Source organism: Syngnathus typhle, linkage group LG2 (genome assembly GCF_033458585.1).
Source record: "Syngnathus typhle isolate RoL2023-S1 ecotype Sweden linkage group LG2, RoL_Styp_1.0, whole genome shotgun sequence".
In the NCBI taxonomy this organism is placed as follows: domain Eukaryota; kingdom Metazoa; phylum Chordata; class Actinopteri; order Syngnathiformes; family Syngnathidae; genus Syngnathus; species Syngnathus typhle.
Window position 1 is genome coordinate 25,597,885 of NC_083739.1, and position 18,177 is coordinate 25,616,061.

Here is an 18,177-nt window from a genome sequence, read left to right on the forward strand (position 1 = left end):
GTAACAAAACGGAGAGGTCCGTTCAAATAAAAGGACAGAAGTGTCCGACGGAGAGGTCCGTCTAAAAAGGTCAGCGGAGTCCGCGTGAAGCCAAAAATTTCGTAAAACTGTGTGAATGAGAGTGTGAATGGGAATACATATCACTAGATATAGTATTCCATATTAAAGCAGTGGGGAACACATAACGTGGTTCTGTAGACGCAATAGGCAAGGATTCTCCACCAGAACGCTGGTAGAAGGGAAAATCACCACAGGATTTTTTCGTTGTCCCACTGGAAACACCTGACTTTAGAAACCCCTATGTTTTTTTTTTTACAGTTTACAAATTGATTAAAATGGCGAACTGGCAGAGCAAAAATAATATCCGGGATACACTAAAATGTAAAGATTGGAAAATAATTGAAAGAAAGGATCTTGATTGAATAAAAAATCTAGATAAACGGATCAAAAAATTAAAATTTGAGGGAGAACTCGAAGAAATACAAGAGCGGGAGGAGAAAACACAGGCTACAAATTCAAAACAAAAGATCATAGAGAAGTTGTATCCACAAATACATGAGACACACAAAAATGAGGAATCACCTCCTCCTTATGGGTCAACAGACAGAGCCACCAGACAGAAAAGACCGCTAGAAATAAATTGGTCAAAGAAAATGGGAGCAGACGAGCAATTGTCACCTAAAAACAAAATTTTGCTTTCAGCCCCATTCGCTGAAGACAAGAATATTGAAGATTCAGAATTAATTCCAAACGTGCCACTATATTCAATGATACAAGTGGCCAACCCAAATTATAATCTAGGTAATGAGCAAATTCACCCCAGGGTGATAATGGTCTACAAAACATGGAAATTGGATGAGATAAGGCAAGTGGAAGGGCTGATTAACCAGGTACGCAACAGATATAGAATGAGACCAAACTATACAGAGATAGGGAGAACAAAGCAAAATGATAATGAAACTTTTGATGAATATCGAGTGCGCATGACAGAAGTGTTTAAAATACACAGTGGACTGGTAGAAGATAATGCACCCCAAGGTGGTTATCAGCAACAATTAAAAAATGCCATCCATGTAGGGTCCAAGCCAGCAATACAAATTAGGGTGATCAAAAATTATATAAGAATGAACACAGGAACTTTGAAGGAATACATAAATCACGTCCTCCATGCAGAAAAAGTAGTAAAGGATAAACAAAAACAAATGAAAGCATCAAAAGACACTTTTCTGGTTGACCAGGATAGTGACACTTTTTACCAAAATGCAGGCAGAGGACAGAAAGGCCAGAGAGGGCGAGCAATGTCTAACAGAGAAGACTTCAGAGGCCGAGGAAGAGGAGTTGTGCAACCTAGTCAAATAGAATGCTGGAGTTGCAGAGGAAAAGGTCACATGGCACGTGACTGCACAACTGAACAAAGACAGTTATGACTAGGCCAAGATCAAATCTGATTTCCTTGTAACAAAGTGGGAACATGGCTGCCAAAATCAAACAGAAATTAGCTTAAATATAAAGGAGATATTTGCATGAGACAAAAAAGAGCCAGAGATGGAATTATGTGTGCACACTGAAGTTAAAATTTGCAAAATAGATGGAAAAGAATTACAAATAGCTTCTAAAAGTAAAATAGAGAATAATATCATAAATAAATCAGACTAGTGAGATGAGCAAAAAGGTGTGTTCTTAGTGCACTCTATGTGGTCTTATAAATTGTGCGTCATCCTTTTGTGCTGGTGTGTGTGTGTGCGCGCCGAGGATCCTCATGAGTGGGTGTGTATATGTGTGTGTGAGTGAGACGTGTGTCCTATAGAAGAAATCAGTCATGGAGAATGTTCAGGAGGCTGTTGAGCGATAATAGGGAAATTGAGAAGTAGACGGTGTGTTTAAGTTGGTTACAGAAACTAAGATGAGCAAGGTGTGTGGCAGTAAAGAAAATAAGGCGTGTGTGGCAGGAAATGGCTAGAACGGTGGCTTGATAGGATGAGAATAATAACATTTGTTGTCTAGAAGACAGTGAAAGATGTCAGGTTTATTTCGCTGACTGAATAACTATTAAGAAGAGCAACAGCAAACAAACCACAAGTGAGACAGAAATATTAAGTCTTTTCTCGCGAGGAGTGCAGTACAGATAGCTTAATACAATCTCTACACACTAGGGGTGTAAATCGCGGGTTTTGTCGCGATACGATATAATATCGATACAAAGAACTACGATACGATATTTGCCGATATCCTAAAGCCTGCTGCGATTCATTCACGATATATCGCGATATAGTGCTCTACGATCGATTTTTTTTTTTTAATAAAAAATATAGAACAATAACCTGATTTATAACAATTCATACGCAAAATCAACAAGGTACTGCAAACTCTTTATTTAGGAAATTACAAGAGTATTGTAGTATACAAAGTGCTTATTTTAACACTGAACTTTGATGTTGTGATTTTTCTTTAAATGTGCGGCGAGATTTGTGCTCCCTGAATATTTGATCACTGCATGGCAGGATTTACAAACTGCACGTGTCTTGTCCGTTGAGCCATCTTTACTTTGGAATCCAAATTGCTTCCAAACGAATGACTTGAAGCCTAAAGGGGAGCACATTTCCTCGTCTTTTTGGACACTTTGACTCACGGAATAAATGTGCAGCATTGCTCACCAAACATGGCGCAGACACCACCCTCTTTTGAGAGTAGCATGTCAAGGGCCATTCGGTTCTGGAAAGCCATGAGGGAAGTCGCGGCCAGTTGGGAGTGGACCGCCCTGAAACCCGCCTCGGTCCAATTTCCAAGCCTCTGCACGTTGTAATGGATGTAGTTGATCCTGTCAACATTTTTGTTAAGAGTACACCACCAACACAGGGTGGATTCAAAACCAGCTATCTGATTCACCAGCTTACACTTATCCGGCACTCCTCCGGGAACACCGATTGCATCAATTTCGGTCAGATCATCGTCGGCTGTCAAATTCAAAGATATTTTGGTTTTTACCAGCTTTTTTTTCTTTTCTTTTTTCAGATCTTGGGATGTTGATACATATACAATTTAGCTTGACTACATTCTCTGAAAGCAATGGCTTCTTTTTTCTTTCTTCAATGGATATTACTATATAGAATGCTCTGTCACACATTTCACAATCTAATAGACGTGATAGACTTCACACGATCTTTGATCAATGGTGACGGTACAACATAAAGCAATGGTCGCAAACCCATACATATGACATATTCAATTGTCTTTACAGCTTGTTTTGCCATTAGCAATCAATTGTTTCGTTTAGCAGTTTACTCTTATACTAGTTACCTGAAACAAATTATCCACATTCACTTTAGATATATTCATCCCATTCTTTAACATCTACAGCGGTTATTGACAAAGTACACATATAAACATCATACTCTCATGGCAGTCCACATCTGACACAGCAGATCATCCTGCAAAGGTCAAATTGATCTTTTAAATTGCTACAATGCAGCATAAAAAATTTTTTTTGGGAGTGATCAATATAAGTTGTTCACTCATCTCTCCCCTACTCATTATGACTTAGTTCCCACAAATACCATATTGCTGAAGTTAACAAAGTGGCAACAAAGATAGCCACCTTACATGCAATAACGTCATTGTTCCATTTTCTTGTTCCCGGCATTTCTCTAAGAGGTAAGGCTCCCTTTGGGTCACTTTTTCCGATTGAACGTTACCTCAAAAGAAATTACCCTTTTTTAATTTGCTAGGACCACCTCAACTGACCTTTCTGCTATTTTAATGGCAGTTGACGTAATTATCAATATTCAATGTGGCCCTTCCCCCTTGGAAGAACACCAGCGTTTTGTTTTCAATGCTCTTAATGAGAACGTGCTTTGTTCTTTTTGCCTTTAAAATATTAATTATAAATATAAAATGTAAATGCCAAATTTGAATCATCCTTAGTTTCCCACTTGGTTTTAAAACATGGTAATCTATATTGTCGCCCAAACAATTTTTCATACGGGGTTAAACCCACAGTACTTGTAATATTTATGTACAGTTTAGTTTATTGTTTAGCACATATTATTATATCAATAACTGTGCAAGGAGCGAGACGAAGCTCCGGGCTTGTAAAGAGCTCCACTCCTTCTAATCCCCAATTCCAACCCTTAATGCTGAGTGCCAAGCAGGGAGGCAATGGGTCCCATTTTTACAGTCTTTGGTATGACCCGGCCGGGGTTTGAACCCACAACCTTCCATTCCAGTCTCAGGGCGGACACTCTAACCTCTAGGCCACTGAGCTGGTCAGTTTGACCAGGTCTAAACATTTTGTCCATGATCTTCCATTTTTTCCCATGCACATTTTCACACTTTATACCAGTCCTGTTACGAGAATTAATTTTCAAAATCCCATATCTCCGTATTATTATTATTATTTTATTTTTTTTACATAACGTTTTTGCCACTGTTAAGGCATTCAGTGTTTTTGTTTAAACCAAATCAAACCGTTTTGAGAATGCATCTATTATGACCAGGCATTATAACCCTGTGGATTGTGTTTAGCACATGTTAAACACGCTCTACAATTTTTTAATTTTTTTATTTTATTTATTTATTTATTTGTTTATTTATTTATTTATTTATTTTTGAAAATGTTTTGAATATGAATCAAATCCGTATGTTGTATAAAGCTGACTGAACTGCCCCATTATCCCTCCTCTTGAGCCATGCGACACACAACCATGGCTCAATATTGCCGCCCATTCGTATAGGTTTTTTGCAGGACAGGTCAGTCTTCTGGTCATTTATAGATACCATTCTCCACTCATGCCCCACTTTTCGTCCATAATTGAGTTTCAGTCTATGGACTTTGTCGCTGCACATCTTCAAAAAAAAAAAAAAAAAGAATTCCAGTAATTCAATCCGCTTCTTGTGTGTATAAAATTCGAAGCGTCTTTTGCACTGCAGCTATGCGGTTCCGTATGCAAGCTTGTTACCTCTTGACACCTTATCAGTCTCGTGCGTGCCCTGCACACGTGCATATAGCTATTTGTCGTGGCAATTGGACTGCTTCCACAACTAGCTTAGTTGTAGTTTCTTGTAGTTTTTTTTCAATTAGTTTCTCATCGTTTATCACAAGAATCTTAGTAATTTGAACAAAAATCTAAAAGTATGTTTTGTTTTACTCAATTGTACGATTTAGAGAATCCATAAGTAGTAAAGTGTTGTATTACTACATATGATTTCATCTTCATTTAATTTGACACACCTTTCAAAATGCTTCTCAGTGTCCCAGTGCACACATGTTTTGCGTGTGTAACTGGTTGTCTCAACCCGTGTTCCACATCCTAATTTTTTCCTTCGTCAAGGTGTCAAACCAATCCACTAATTGGAAAAGATAAAAATCAACAAAATAACCCTCAGTAAATTAATATAATAGTTTATTGTTGTTGTTTCTTAACTTCAACTCGATCACTCTCTTACTCTCAAATGTAAAAACTTAAAAGTCTTGACACAACCAATTGAGTATTCCCTTTAAATTTAGCTTCGAAATGTCATTATTTTATCATTTTTCTTCATCCAATTCCAGAAAGCAAGATCTTTCCATCTCTCAAATTTTGTTTCATCAAGGCTGGGCATTAATGCAGTGTGGACCAGTTTCTGCCCACAAAAAAATTGCTTGCCTTTCTTCTCTTCTTATTCTTTCAAAATTGCTTTTGTTTTGCGGTGCAAATCAATTCTTTTGTGCACCTACATTAGCCAATTTCATCCTTTTAACACATAACACTGACAGCACACAGACAACATAAAAACTTACAGCAGAGACACAGCTCACAATACCAACACACAACGCTGCGCAAACGTCATCCTCTATTTTGACGTTTTGATTGTACCCTTTTATTTATTATTATTATTTTTTTATCTCATCAGTGCCTTTTATCCTTCATCCAAATGTCACATCTTCCTTAAGCATCACTCTCTGGGAAAATCACACTGTCCCTGCTTCGCCCGCAGCCACAGCACCCCTCGTGCGAGGGGGGCGCAGCATCAATGTTGATTGGTCATAGGCTGGCCATTTCCTGCAACAACCATGATGCCGGCCCACCGCCCACACGAGCATAGCAGTGGCCCCCGCGGACAGCCCCGCCCTGCAACAACGCGCAGCGCAGGCACGCTTATCAGTCTCACCTTCTCAAAGGGCAGGCCAACTTTGCTGTTGCCCTCCCCCATCATGTTCACCTTCAACATCTTTCAGTCTTCTACACAACATTTGCTGTCTTATTCTCGTCCTATCAAGCCACCATTCTAGTCACTGTCTGCCACACACGTCTTATTTTCTCTACTGCCACACACTGCTCATCTTAGTTTCTCCAACCAACTTAAACACACCATCATCCACTTCTCAATTTTCCCATTATTGCTCAACAGCCCCCTGAACATTCTCCATTACTGATTTCTTCCATAGGACACACATCTCACTCGCACTCATACACACACCCATTCATGAGGATCCTCTGCGCGCACATGCACACACACACCAGCACAAAAGGATGACGCACAACATATAGAACACACATCGATCCCACTAACACACCTTTTTGTTCGTCTTACTTTTCTGATTGATTCTCTATTTCACTTTTAGAAGCTATTTGTAATTCTTTTCCATTTATTTAGCAAATTTTAACTTAAGTGTTTCTTTATCTTACTTTATCCATTTAACACAAATATCTCCTGTATATTTAAGCTAATTTCTCCTTAATTTTGGCAGCCAGGTTCCCACTTCATTACATGGAAACCTGATTTGATTTGATTTTGGCCTAGTCATAGTGTTTCTGTTAACTAGCCATGTGACCGTTTTCTCCGCAATTCCAGCATTTTATTGGAGGTTGCACAACTCCTCTTCCTCGGCCTCTAAAGCCTCCTCTGTTAGACATTGCTCGCCCTCTCTGGCCTTTCTGTTCTCTGCCTGCATTTTGGTAAAAAGTGTCACTATCCTGGTCTACCAGAAAAGTGTCTTTTGAAGCTTTCATTTGTTTTCATTTTTGTTTGTCTATTACTACTTTTTCCGCATGGAGGGCATGATTTATGTATTCCTCCAAAGTTCCGGTGTTCATTCCTATATGATTATTGATCACCCTAATTTGTATTGCAGGCTTAGACCCTACATGGATGGCATTTTTTAATTGTTGCTGATAAGCACCTTGAGGCGCATTATCTTCTGTGTGTTTTAAATACTTTTGTCATGCGCACTCGATACTCAAAGGTTTCATTATCATTTTGCTTTGTTCTGCCTATTTCTGTATAATTTGCTCTGATTTCCTTTGACCAATCCATTTCTAGCGGGCTTTTCTGCCTAGTGGCTCTGTCCGTCATCCCATAAGGAGGAGGTGATTCCTCAATTTTGTGTATGTCATGCATTTGCGGATACAACTTCGCAATGATCTTTAGTTTTGAATTTGTAGCATGTGTTTTCTCTTCTTGCCCTTGTACTGCTTCTAGTTCTCCCTCATTTATATTTTTTAACCCATTTATCGAAATCTTTTTTAAGTCGGTTGGGATCCTGCCTAGAAATTATTTTCCAATCTTTGCATTTTAGTTCATGTCGGGGTAGGGACTTTCGCTTATTAAGTTTCCCATGGTTTATTTTTCTAAATTTTGGAGTTGGTAGTTTGAATGGCACCTACAGTGTCCTAAAACCAACTTTATTCACAGGACAGTGGTTAAAAATTCGATGTGTGGTAAGTCTCCTTTCACCTCCCCGAAGGGAGCGGAGAGTTCTTTGCCTCTGCATCCACACAAAGCCACTGTTTACAATCCTGTGTGTTTATATAGAGGAGCGCTCAAATGAGATCACTCTCAGTCAAACCGTACACAAGCATACCACACGCATTTTTTTTTTTAATAACAGGAGTCCGCCCCTCCTGCTGCGGAATTTAACTAGCTTGAAAGCTAGGGGGCTCCACATCCGCCCCTGCAGAATTTAACTGTTTCTAATTGTACTTGATAGGGTCTAGAATTCTCAAGGTTTTAAATGTTTAAGTGAGTAACAGAGGAGTCCGCCCCTCCTGCTGCGGAATTTAACTAGCTTGAAAGCTAGGGGGCTCCACATCCGCCCCTGCAGAATTTAACTGTTTCTATTTAGTAGAATTAATATTCCTACTCACGGTCTTCCTCGGAAGATCTCGTCAACCCTCCCGGTGTCCAGCCGGACTGATCGAGACAGTCCCGTCAAAGGGCTTTTGTTTTACCTCGGCCGAGGATTGTCACCTGCGTCGAAGAGCCCGCTGGAACCGTTCAAAGCGTGTCGAGATCCCGGAACGAGCCCCCAATTTCTGTCAGGTTTATTTCGCTGACTGAATAACTATTAAGAAGAGCAACAGCAAACGAACCACAAGTGAGACAGAAATATTAAGTCTTTTCTCGCGAGGAGTGCAGTACAGATAGCTTAATACAATCTCTACACACACTAAATATCTGTAGGCACTCCCGCTCTTTTTATTTGGATTTGCCCTACCCACAGTGTGAGACATAAGCCACTAAAGGGGAGGAGGAAAGCATGTGGGCTTTGTCTCGTAAGGAAAAATCACTAGGTGTTTACATACTGATAAGAACATCTGGGAAGAGGAGTTTGAGTGGACTGGATACAGAAGAAAAAACCTTTGACCTCTAGTTAAAACATAGCAAGGGAAGTTTTACGACATTGTGTAGGATGCAACAAGCTAAGTTATTTATTACTGGTTATATACATTCCAACCTAATCCTACGATCAAGATAGTTGGGAAACCCTGACTTTAATGGTCACTTGGAGGTTCATCTGGGGTGCAGGACAGCAATGAGGCGTTGTCTAACAAAATGGTCTTTGTTAGAAAGGAACTGTCCTTCTGTGGTACATCATAAAAACAGCAAGGCCAAACAGCAAGCATATATTGCAGTAATATTGCGGTAAGGCATTGATTGGAGAACACATGACAACATATATATACATTTTTCTAACAGATGTCGAATGTGAATATGATGAAGGGTGCAACCGCAAAGTTGGTCTGCCCTTTGAGAGGGTGAAACTGATGAGCATGCCTGCGCTCGCGCCTAGTCGCGGGTCTGGGCTGTGCGCCTGTGCTATGCTCGTGCGGGCGGTGGACCGGCATCATGATTGTTGCAGGAAATGGCCAGCCTGTGAACAGTCAACATTGACGCCACGCCCCCCCTCGTACAGGGGGTGCTATGGCTGCGGGCGGAGCAGGGACAGTGTGAGTTTCTCAGAGACTGTTTGAAGCAGAGTGAGGCTTAACAAAAGATGTGACAACATTTGCATGAAGGATAAAAGGCACTGATGAGGAAAAAAAGTATAACCAAAACGTCAAAATAGAGGATGACGTTTGCGCAGCGTTGTTTGTTGGTATTGTTTGTGAGCTGTGTCTCTGCTGTTTTCGTGTTGTCTGTGTGCTGTCAGTATTATGTGTTAAAAGGATGAAATTGGCTAATATAGGTGCGCAAAATAATTTATTAGACTGTAGTCTATCTCTTTTGCACCGCAAAAGAAAAACAGGAAGTGCAAAATAGGAAGTGAAAAAAGGCAAGCAATTTGTTTATGGGCAGAAACTGGTCCACACTGCATTAATGCCTAGCCCTGATGAAACAAAAATTGAGAGATAGAAAGAACTTTCTTTCTAGAATTGGATGAAGCACAATTATGAAATAACGACATTTCAAAGCTAAATTTAAGATTTGAGAAGAGAGCGATTGAGTTAGTTAAAGTTAAGAAACAACAACAATTACCTATTATATTAATTTACTGGCAGTTATTTTTTTTTTTTTCGATTAGTGGATTGGTTTGTCACCTCGAGAAAGGAAAAATTTCGAGACAAATGGGCGGCAATATTGAGGCATGGTGTTGTCACATGGTGTTGACAGAAGGCTCAACATGAGGGATGAAAGGGCAGTTCAGTCGGCTTTATACAACATATCTATTTGATTCATATTCAAAACATTTATAAAAAAAAATTTGTAGAGCTTGTTTAACATGTGCTAAACACAATCCACAGGGTTATAATGTCTGGCCATAATAGATGCATTCTCAAAATGGACTGAATTGGCTTCAAAATAAACACTGAATGCCTTAACAGTGCCAAAAACGTTATGTAAAGAAATGATACCGAGATATGGGATTTCAGAGATAAATTCTCATGGTAATGGGGTAAACTTTGTAAATCAAGTACCGTAAATTCAGGACTATAAGCCGCGACTTTTTTCCAAAATTTTGAACCCTGCGGCTTATAGTCAGGTGCGCCTTATATAAGGATTTTTTTCATGATTTTTGTGATGACTTAATCACTTTTATACACTGAACAAAAAAACAAACAAACAAAAAAAAAATACTATTTTGAAACACGACTATGGCTGCTGCTTATTCTGGCTGTGTTGCTTGTGACTATTCTGAGCTTTAGTAGGAATGCACGCTAGGTGACCTGCGTCAAAGGGCTCTAAACCCTTTCTCTTACTCTGCCATGTGACTCAGAGATTACACAAAGTAGTGGCGCTGTTTGGACCATCTGCATTGTATTAAAACCCAATCAATCAGCATTTAAATTCAATTCTTCTGACATTTTGATCACCAAAAACAAGTTGTAATGAACGTGAACTTTTAATGCATTTTATTCAGAAGGTTACCGTTTTTTTCGTGTATAATGCGCCCCCATGTATAATACGCACCCTAAAAATGGCATGTTGATGCTGGAAAAAAGCCTGTACCCATGTATAATACGCATATATATATATATATATATATATACACGCTCCATACGACCGCAATGCTCTCAAAATGTTTCGGATTTGTGTAGGGTACAATGTGACAGCAAACGAGCAGGTGATCGAGCAAGCGTCTGATACGAGAGCATTGCGGTCGTATGGAGCGTGTTTGAAGTGAACAGCAGAGACGAAAGGAACAAGGCAAAGTGTTGTGAAATAAAATATTACCTGTAATATGCATTTTGTTATTTGCTGATTGTATTAAACTATCACATTCATTGTCAGTCAAGAAGAGAAGAGGACTATTCGCATCGGATCCATAGTGCGCATGCGCAGTGATACTGCCTCGGTATGACGTCCGGTCTGCGATGGAGATTAAAAAACAATATTTGACAATAACACACCATCAAGGATTGCACCATCGCATCAAACGATGTTTCGTCAATTATGAATTTTACTGACTAAGTGTGTTGGGCAGGATGGCTGAATGCGATGCGCGATTGACAACAAACAAGAAGAAAGGTGATTTCAAGTTTTATTTCGAGGGAGATTTGTCATGTCTCGTCCCCAGTTTTGCTATGTGTCTAGGTTGCTATAGTTTCTGTTCGCGTCACCCTCCCTTCCTGTGTCACCTCAATCAATGTAACGTGATTTGTATTTAAGTCCTGTCTGCCCCTCGCTCACCGTCGGATCATTGCATGTGTTACTGTGTTATGTCTGTTTGGTTTCTGTTCCTGTCTTTGGTAATGTCACCCTGTCTTTTTGTTCTACGTCTTTGTCGGTCAGTCCTGTTGTTGGTTTTGTTGTACCATTATTTTCTTAAAAAAAAAAAATTAAAAAGATTTTTTTTTTTGTTTAAATTGTACCCATGTATAATGCGCACCCCATATTTTAGGACAATAAATTAGTTAAATTTCGCGCATTATACACGGAAAAAAACGGTACTTTGAACCCAGAGGCATAAATGGCGGCGCGGCGTATTTATGGATTTTTACGGCCTCCAGGGGGCGCTCTAGCAGGAAGCAAGAGCGAGACAGACGAAGAAGAGGTAATGCGCCGAAGAAGACGTGCTAGTTTGTGTTTTGAACATTTCGCGGATCATGCACACACCCTCATCATGGAAAACACACGAAGAAATGCATTTGATGCAGGTTTTAAGTTAAAAGCAATCGATTTGGCTGTCAGAGGGAAATAGAGCTTAAATGGCGGCGCGGCGCGTCGTATTTATGGATTCTTACGGCCTCCAGGGGGCGCTCCAGCAAGAGCGAGACAGACGAAGAAGAGATAATGCGCTGAAGAAGACGTCCTAGTTTGTGTTTTGTGGTTTCAGTGCACAGGAGGAAGATGAAGCTCTTTTTTTACTTTTACTGGTATGTTTTTTAACGAGCCCTGTTGGTGCTGTACTACTGTGTTGCTGCTGTGTTACCGCCGCGTCTCAGTGACTTTTACCGGGTATGTTTTTTTTACTCCAGTCCCATTAGTCTTGTGTTACTTCCGTGTTGCTGCGGTATTACTGCCGCGTCACGGGCAGTGTTTGGAAAGAAATGTTAAGGTATGTTATTAAAACTTTAAAAAAGCTTTCTGTGTCCAGTCTTTCTTTGTTAATAACTCGCGTGCACACTTCCGTGTTGCTGCGGTACTACTGCTGCGTCACAGGCAATGTTTAGAAAGACGGCTTATAGTCCGGAATTTACGGTAATAGGGAGAATAAGTACAATGTTCCATAATGACTTAAAAATCACTGTGCTCATCATCGTCAAAGTGCAGGACTAGTATAAAGTGTGTAAAAGTGCATGGAAGAAACTGGACAATCTTGGACAAGATGTTTAGACTTGGTCAAACTGTACATAAATATTACACGTATCGATTTAAAAGATCAATTTGACCTTTGCAGTGTGATCCGTTGTGTCGGATCTGGACGGCCATGGAGAAAGTATGATGTTTATTGGTGTACTTTATCAACAACCGCTGTAGATGTTAAAGAATTGAATTAATATCTCTAAAATGAATGTGGATAATTTGTTTCAGGTGACTAAGAGTAACTGGTAAAAGAAATAATTGATGATTGCTAATGGTAAAACAAGCTGCAAAGACAGAAAAAAAAAATGAATGTCATATGTATGGGTTTGCGACCGATTCTTTATGTTGTTCCGTTGCCATTGACCAAAGATTGTGTGAAATCTGTCACGTCTACTGATAGTGAAATGTGCAGAAATTGGGCAAACAGACACAAGCGGGACTTGAGGCAGTGCACGAATAGCTAGCCACGCCTTCCCTAATGTCAATCCAGAACCGCAATGCTCCTGTTATGTTGTTGTCTGAGAAAGGAAGGGTCTGCGTAATGTTCAGAGAACAATGCTGCACCTTCATCCAGAACGACAATGCCCCTGATGGGAGCCTGACGGCGATTGCAAGCCTGCAATCCCTCAACACGAGGATGAAAAAGCACTACAAGTGGATGACTGCTTTTGGGAAGTATAAAGCCCTTGTGTCCTCAATTTTACCATCAGTTGCAGTGTTTGCTGCTATGCTCTATCAGACTTGGATCAAGGAGAGGACTCGGATGCAGAGTGCCAACAAAAAAGGAATTTATTCTGACAGGTTGGAGTCAGCCAAAAACCAAAAGCGACTCAAAAGAGGGAAAACACGGTGGCAAAAAACAAAAACTGAAAAACACAGAGCTTAGGCTTGACAACAAAGGTCTCTTCACAAACTAGGTTCTCTAAAGGGTCTCTTTAACTCATGCGATCGCTGGTGCTCTGGACGGGACAAGACGCACTGGCACGAGACAAGCGGAAGTCTCTGACTAAATACACACAGAAGGGTAAGGGCACAGGTGCAGACAATTAGGGTCAAGGACACAGGTGCACACAATTGGGATCAGGGAATACAAGTACCGTTTTTTTCCGTGTATAGTGCGCAAAATTTAACTAATTTATTGTCCTAAAATCTGGGGTGCGCATTATACATGGGTACAAAAAATTTTTAATTTTTAATTTTTTTATTTTTTATTTTATTTTTTTAAGTCCCAATGATCGTCACACACGCAGGGAGGCAATGCGTCCCATTTATATAGTCTTTGGGTAGGTCTTAACTAGGCTGGATGTAATTTTTTTTGTTGGCGTTGATTTCTCCGACTGCCCGTAAACGCACCACCGCGCTCCGTGCGCGCACGGGACAGCAAACGAGCAGGTGATCGAGCAAGCGTCTGATACGAGAGCATTGCGGTCGCATGGAGCGTGTTTGAAGTGAACAGCAGAGAAGAAAGGAACAAGGCAAAGTGTTGTGAAATAAAATGCACAGAACGGATGCGCAAGACACGTCAGCTATATAAAGAGCTAGAGTTGTTTTCTTCCTATTAGTTTCAATTCACACTTTAATTAGCAGTTTCAATCAGCAAATAACAAAATGCCTATTACAGGTAATATTTTATTTCACAACACTTTGCCTTGTTCCTTTGGTCTCTGCTGTTCATCCTAAAACACAAAGGCGCTCTTTAAGCAATGCGACAGTGAGCGCCCGGCGCGCTGCGGTTGCGCGACCGCACCAAATTAAGCTCCCTGCGCAGTGCGCACTGAGGTCCACTTAAATTTTAGAAAGTACATCAGGACTTTAAAAATATCTTCTAAATTTCAGCGACGGCTCTGTCACAATAATCGACCAGCGCGGTGCAGTTGGGCGGTCGGCGGCGCGCTACGGTTGAGCGTTCTCTCTCGCGCTCTCTCGCTCTCGCACACACGCAAACCGGATATCATACGGAGGCCGCCATTACAGATGCGCAGATCGGATGCGCAAGACACGTCAGCTATATAAAGAGCGAGAGTTCAGTTCTCTACCTAAATCCGTATTACAGGTAATATTTTATTTCACAACACTTTGCCTTGTTCCTTTCTTCTCTGCTGTTCACTTCAAACACGCTCCATGCGATCGCAATGCTCTCGTATCAGACGCTTGCTCGATCACCTGCTCGTTTGCTGTCCCGTGCGCGCACGGAGCGCGGTGGTGTGTTTACGGGCAGTCGGAGAAATCAACGCCAACAAAAAAAATTACATCCAGCCTAGTTAAGACCATACCAAAGACTATAAAAATGGGACCCATTGCCTCCCTGCGTGTGTGACGATCATTGGGACTTAAAAAAAAAAAAATTCATAAAAAAAAATTCATAAAAATTGGGTGCGTATTATACATGGGTACAGGCTTTTTTCCAGCATCAGCATGCCATTTTTAGGGTGCGTATTATACATGGGGGCGCACTATACACGGAAAAAAACGGTATTTAGGATTGTTTTTATTGAGATTATCAATAGAGCCGATATATGCGGGAAATATGGCAGTTGCCGGCGGCAGTAACTCAGCGCAGTCACAGTTACGGAGTTAATATTACGGTTGCTGTAATCTTGATCTGTCTTTGACAGAGAACTAAAATTTCAAATTTCATTAAGTAGTGATCAGACATTACAGTAGTGTTTGGCAGTACTGTTATATTTGAGGTTGCCAGTCCACGGGATAATACCAGATCTAAGGTATTTCCATTCTTATGCGTTGCTGCCTGTATGGCTTGCGTAAAACCAAACGTATCAATGAAGGTGTGAAACTCCAAAGTGGCTCTGACGGTAGGTTTATGTGGACATTGAAATCCTCCATAATTATTATATTATCCGCCTTTGTCACTAGATCAGCCACGAATTCTGAAAATTCATACAGGAAACCAGAGTAAGCCCCGGGTGGATGGGAAATAACAGCAAAATAAAACAACGGTAGCACTGTTGATTGGACAATGAGAACTTCAAATGTTTTAAATACGTTAATCGAACAAGGCCTAAATCTAATATCAGAATTAGAGATAAGGGCGACACGCCCGCCCTTTTTACAAGGACGCGCCAGTTGCGAGCTCACAGAATTCGGAGGCGAGGCCTCATTAAGCGGCAGCAGTTCATTAGTTTTTAACCAGGTCTCGCAAAGACCAAAAATGTTTAGATTATGTTCTGTGATGAGGTCATTAACAAATACTGCTTTCGTGTGAAGTGATCTAATATTCATAAAACCGAGTTTGAGTCTAATCGGTAGATCAGGGTTTGTATCTATCGGAGGATTTTTAAACGAAACACGAGTAAGATTGTGTTGTCTAGCCCGACATTGCGTCTATAATGTTCATTAGCGCGGCAGGAAGATACAACCATAGGGATTTGAAAGTTAATATTCGGCAAACGTAATATTATCCGGAACTATAAACTATCCGGAACTATATATAAAATAGTCCCTGCTTCTTACAGAAACCAGCCATCCATTGATTAAAGAAGACTAATCTACTAAACCTCTCATCAGTGCCTCTCCCAGGTAGGGGGCCAGAGACAAATACTCGATGCCGACTCATCTTTCTGACGAGATCACAAGTTCTCGCTACGTTATTCTTTGTGATCTCTGATTGCCTCATCCTAACATCATTGGAGCCAACGTGTATCACTATATCCAAGTAGCTAGTGTTGTTCGACCTACGCTACGGACCTATTGCGAGCCTATTGCGAGCCAGCTCCCTAAGATTAGCTTCTATGTCGGGTGCTCTGCCGCCAGGGATACACATTACCGTGGCTGGATTTTTAAGCGTGATGTTTCGGGTAATGGAGTCACCTATGACCAAAGTGGGAGAGCCAGTAGACAGAGATGGCTTGGGACGGCTATGAGTCTTAGCTGGCTCATCGCAGTTAGCAAGCCGCTTGGGGCTAGTATTAACTGAGCTAGCGGGGTGACTACAGCCCGCATCTGTGTCCGCCACATTGACGGTTATCGCGCTATTTTGCTCTAGCTGGCGGCCACGTCCTTCTAGCAGGGACAACCTCTCTAAGAGAAGGGTGCAGTTGGTGCATGAAGCCGTACAAACCTCTTGATCCGCAGCCCTACTTGCGTGTCCAATGATTGATGGTAGACAGTAGACAAACAGCCACGAAGCCTCCGCAAACAAAAACATACATACATTGAAGTTGTAAGTGAAACATTTACCTTCCTGGCCCTATGGTTGGCTGGATTTCTTTACACCGGATGCCCTTCCTGACATAATCCTCCTCATTCATTCAGGTTTGGGACTGCCACAAAGTGTGCAGGCTGCACACGCAATTTGGCCAAGCGTTTTTATTTATCTTTTTATTCTTATGCACCACAATAGACCGAGAATGTATCCCGCGCTGCCAGCGCACAAGCCAGGCAGGTCGCGATTTGATGAGTTAAAAGTAAACAAAAGTGTCAGGTCATGGCCCGACGAGGAGGCTCGACCCGCACAGCATCACAACGTCCAGAGGTCAGCTTACTGCAAAGACAAGCAGCGCTGGACTTCCTTCAGCTGAGTGTGGCCATTTAAAGCACCTCCTTTTTGGATAAGCAGCAGGTGATACCCCATACATGGACTCCAGTGGAAGTCTAAGTCAAATGAACCCTTACCAATTTCGATTGAATGCTATATAATGACATATGAATAATTTGCTTAGATAAAGCCTCTCAGAACGCAATGTGTTTGCGTACGATGGTGACTGGTGAAAGAAAATAGACGTAACAGGGCACTTAAGCTAGAGAGGCTGCTCATTTCTCTTAAATCAGCCACAGAGAGCCTACTCCGTGTGATATGTTAAGTAGTCATAAGTGGAGATGTCCATGTAAATTTTGGTGCCAATTGATAGCTGTTTTTGTACATTGTAATGATTTTCAATGGGGAAATTCTGATCTCTTCCTTCTGAGACGTAGTCAGGCTGATGTGTCATATCAAGCGGACTCCGCCCAAAAATTGGGTATGTAACCCTAACCCTTCGGTTTCAAAATAGTTAAATCTAAAGTGGGTTTTTTTCAAAGGGGAATTGACTGACATCTTTTTTTAATACAGTTCTATCACATAAGTGCCAATGTTGGCTCGCTTTACCCTCCCTTTCAGCAGACGTTTGGGGGAAATACTGGTCGCTATACAAGTGAATATACTAATTACTGAGAAGATTATGAATGTGTTTGACATCTATTTAATAACAAGCATCATCAGCTTGTTGACAAAAAACAGCAATGTAAATAGTGAATAGTCACTCAATCCAGCTACAGAAAAGCAGGACGCCGTCAATTTAGAGACATAAATTATATACGACCGCCAAGTGTCCTTTTCCTGTGCACTCAGCGTTATGGTCTTCAACATTCTGTCAGCTAGTAAGAATTCATAGGGCAACAGAGTTCTGACCTCCAGTTGCCAAAATAAGGTCATGAAGAGAAACACACCGGTTCTTCATGTGACCAGTCATGTCCGTCTCCTCTTGGCTCCGCCGGGGCTGGCAGGATTGGACGATGACAAGAGCTTCTCTGTGGCACGACTCCTCTTCCTCTTCTCTACTTCCTTCCCACCTGATCCTCCTCCTGTACCTGCAACATCAACGCTACCCTTCTCCTTGTCACGGCTGCTGCTTGTTCGCTCTGACATTTTGAGCGAGGAGTTACTTTCTGAAAGAA

General features: G+C 41.1%; 1 protein-coding gene across 2 annotated transcripts in view; it reads right to left on the reverse strand.

Annotated features, from left to right (window-relative positions):
- Window positions 1-2,801: 2,801 nt before the first annotated feature.
- The window catches only part of mrgbp (MRG/MORF4L binding protein), a 34,572-nt gene continuing 19,196 nt past the window's right edge, over window positions 2,802-18,177 (reverse strand). Inside the window, exons 5-6 of one of the 2 annotated variants that reach the window (XM_061304055.1) lie at window positions 17,950-18,168; window positions 2,802-2,818 (exon numbers count right to left, since the gene is read on the reverse strand). In XM_061304055.1, the coding sequence (XP_061160039.1) occupies window positions 17,969-18,168 (200 nt within the window). In that variant the 3' untranslated portion in view covers window positions 2,802-2,818; window positions 17,950-17,968. Of the gene's footprint in view, window positions 2,819-8,365; window positions 13,511-17,949; window positions 18,169-18,177 lie in introns of those variants that run through there. The other variant, XM_061304046.1, reaches the window with a different exon arrangement.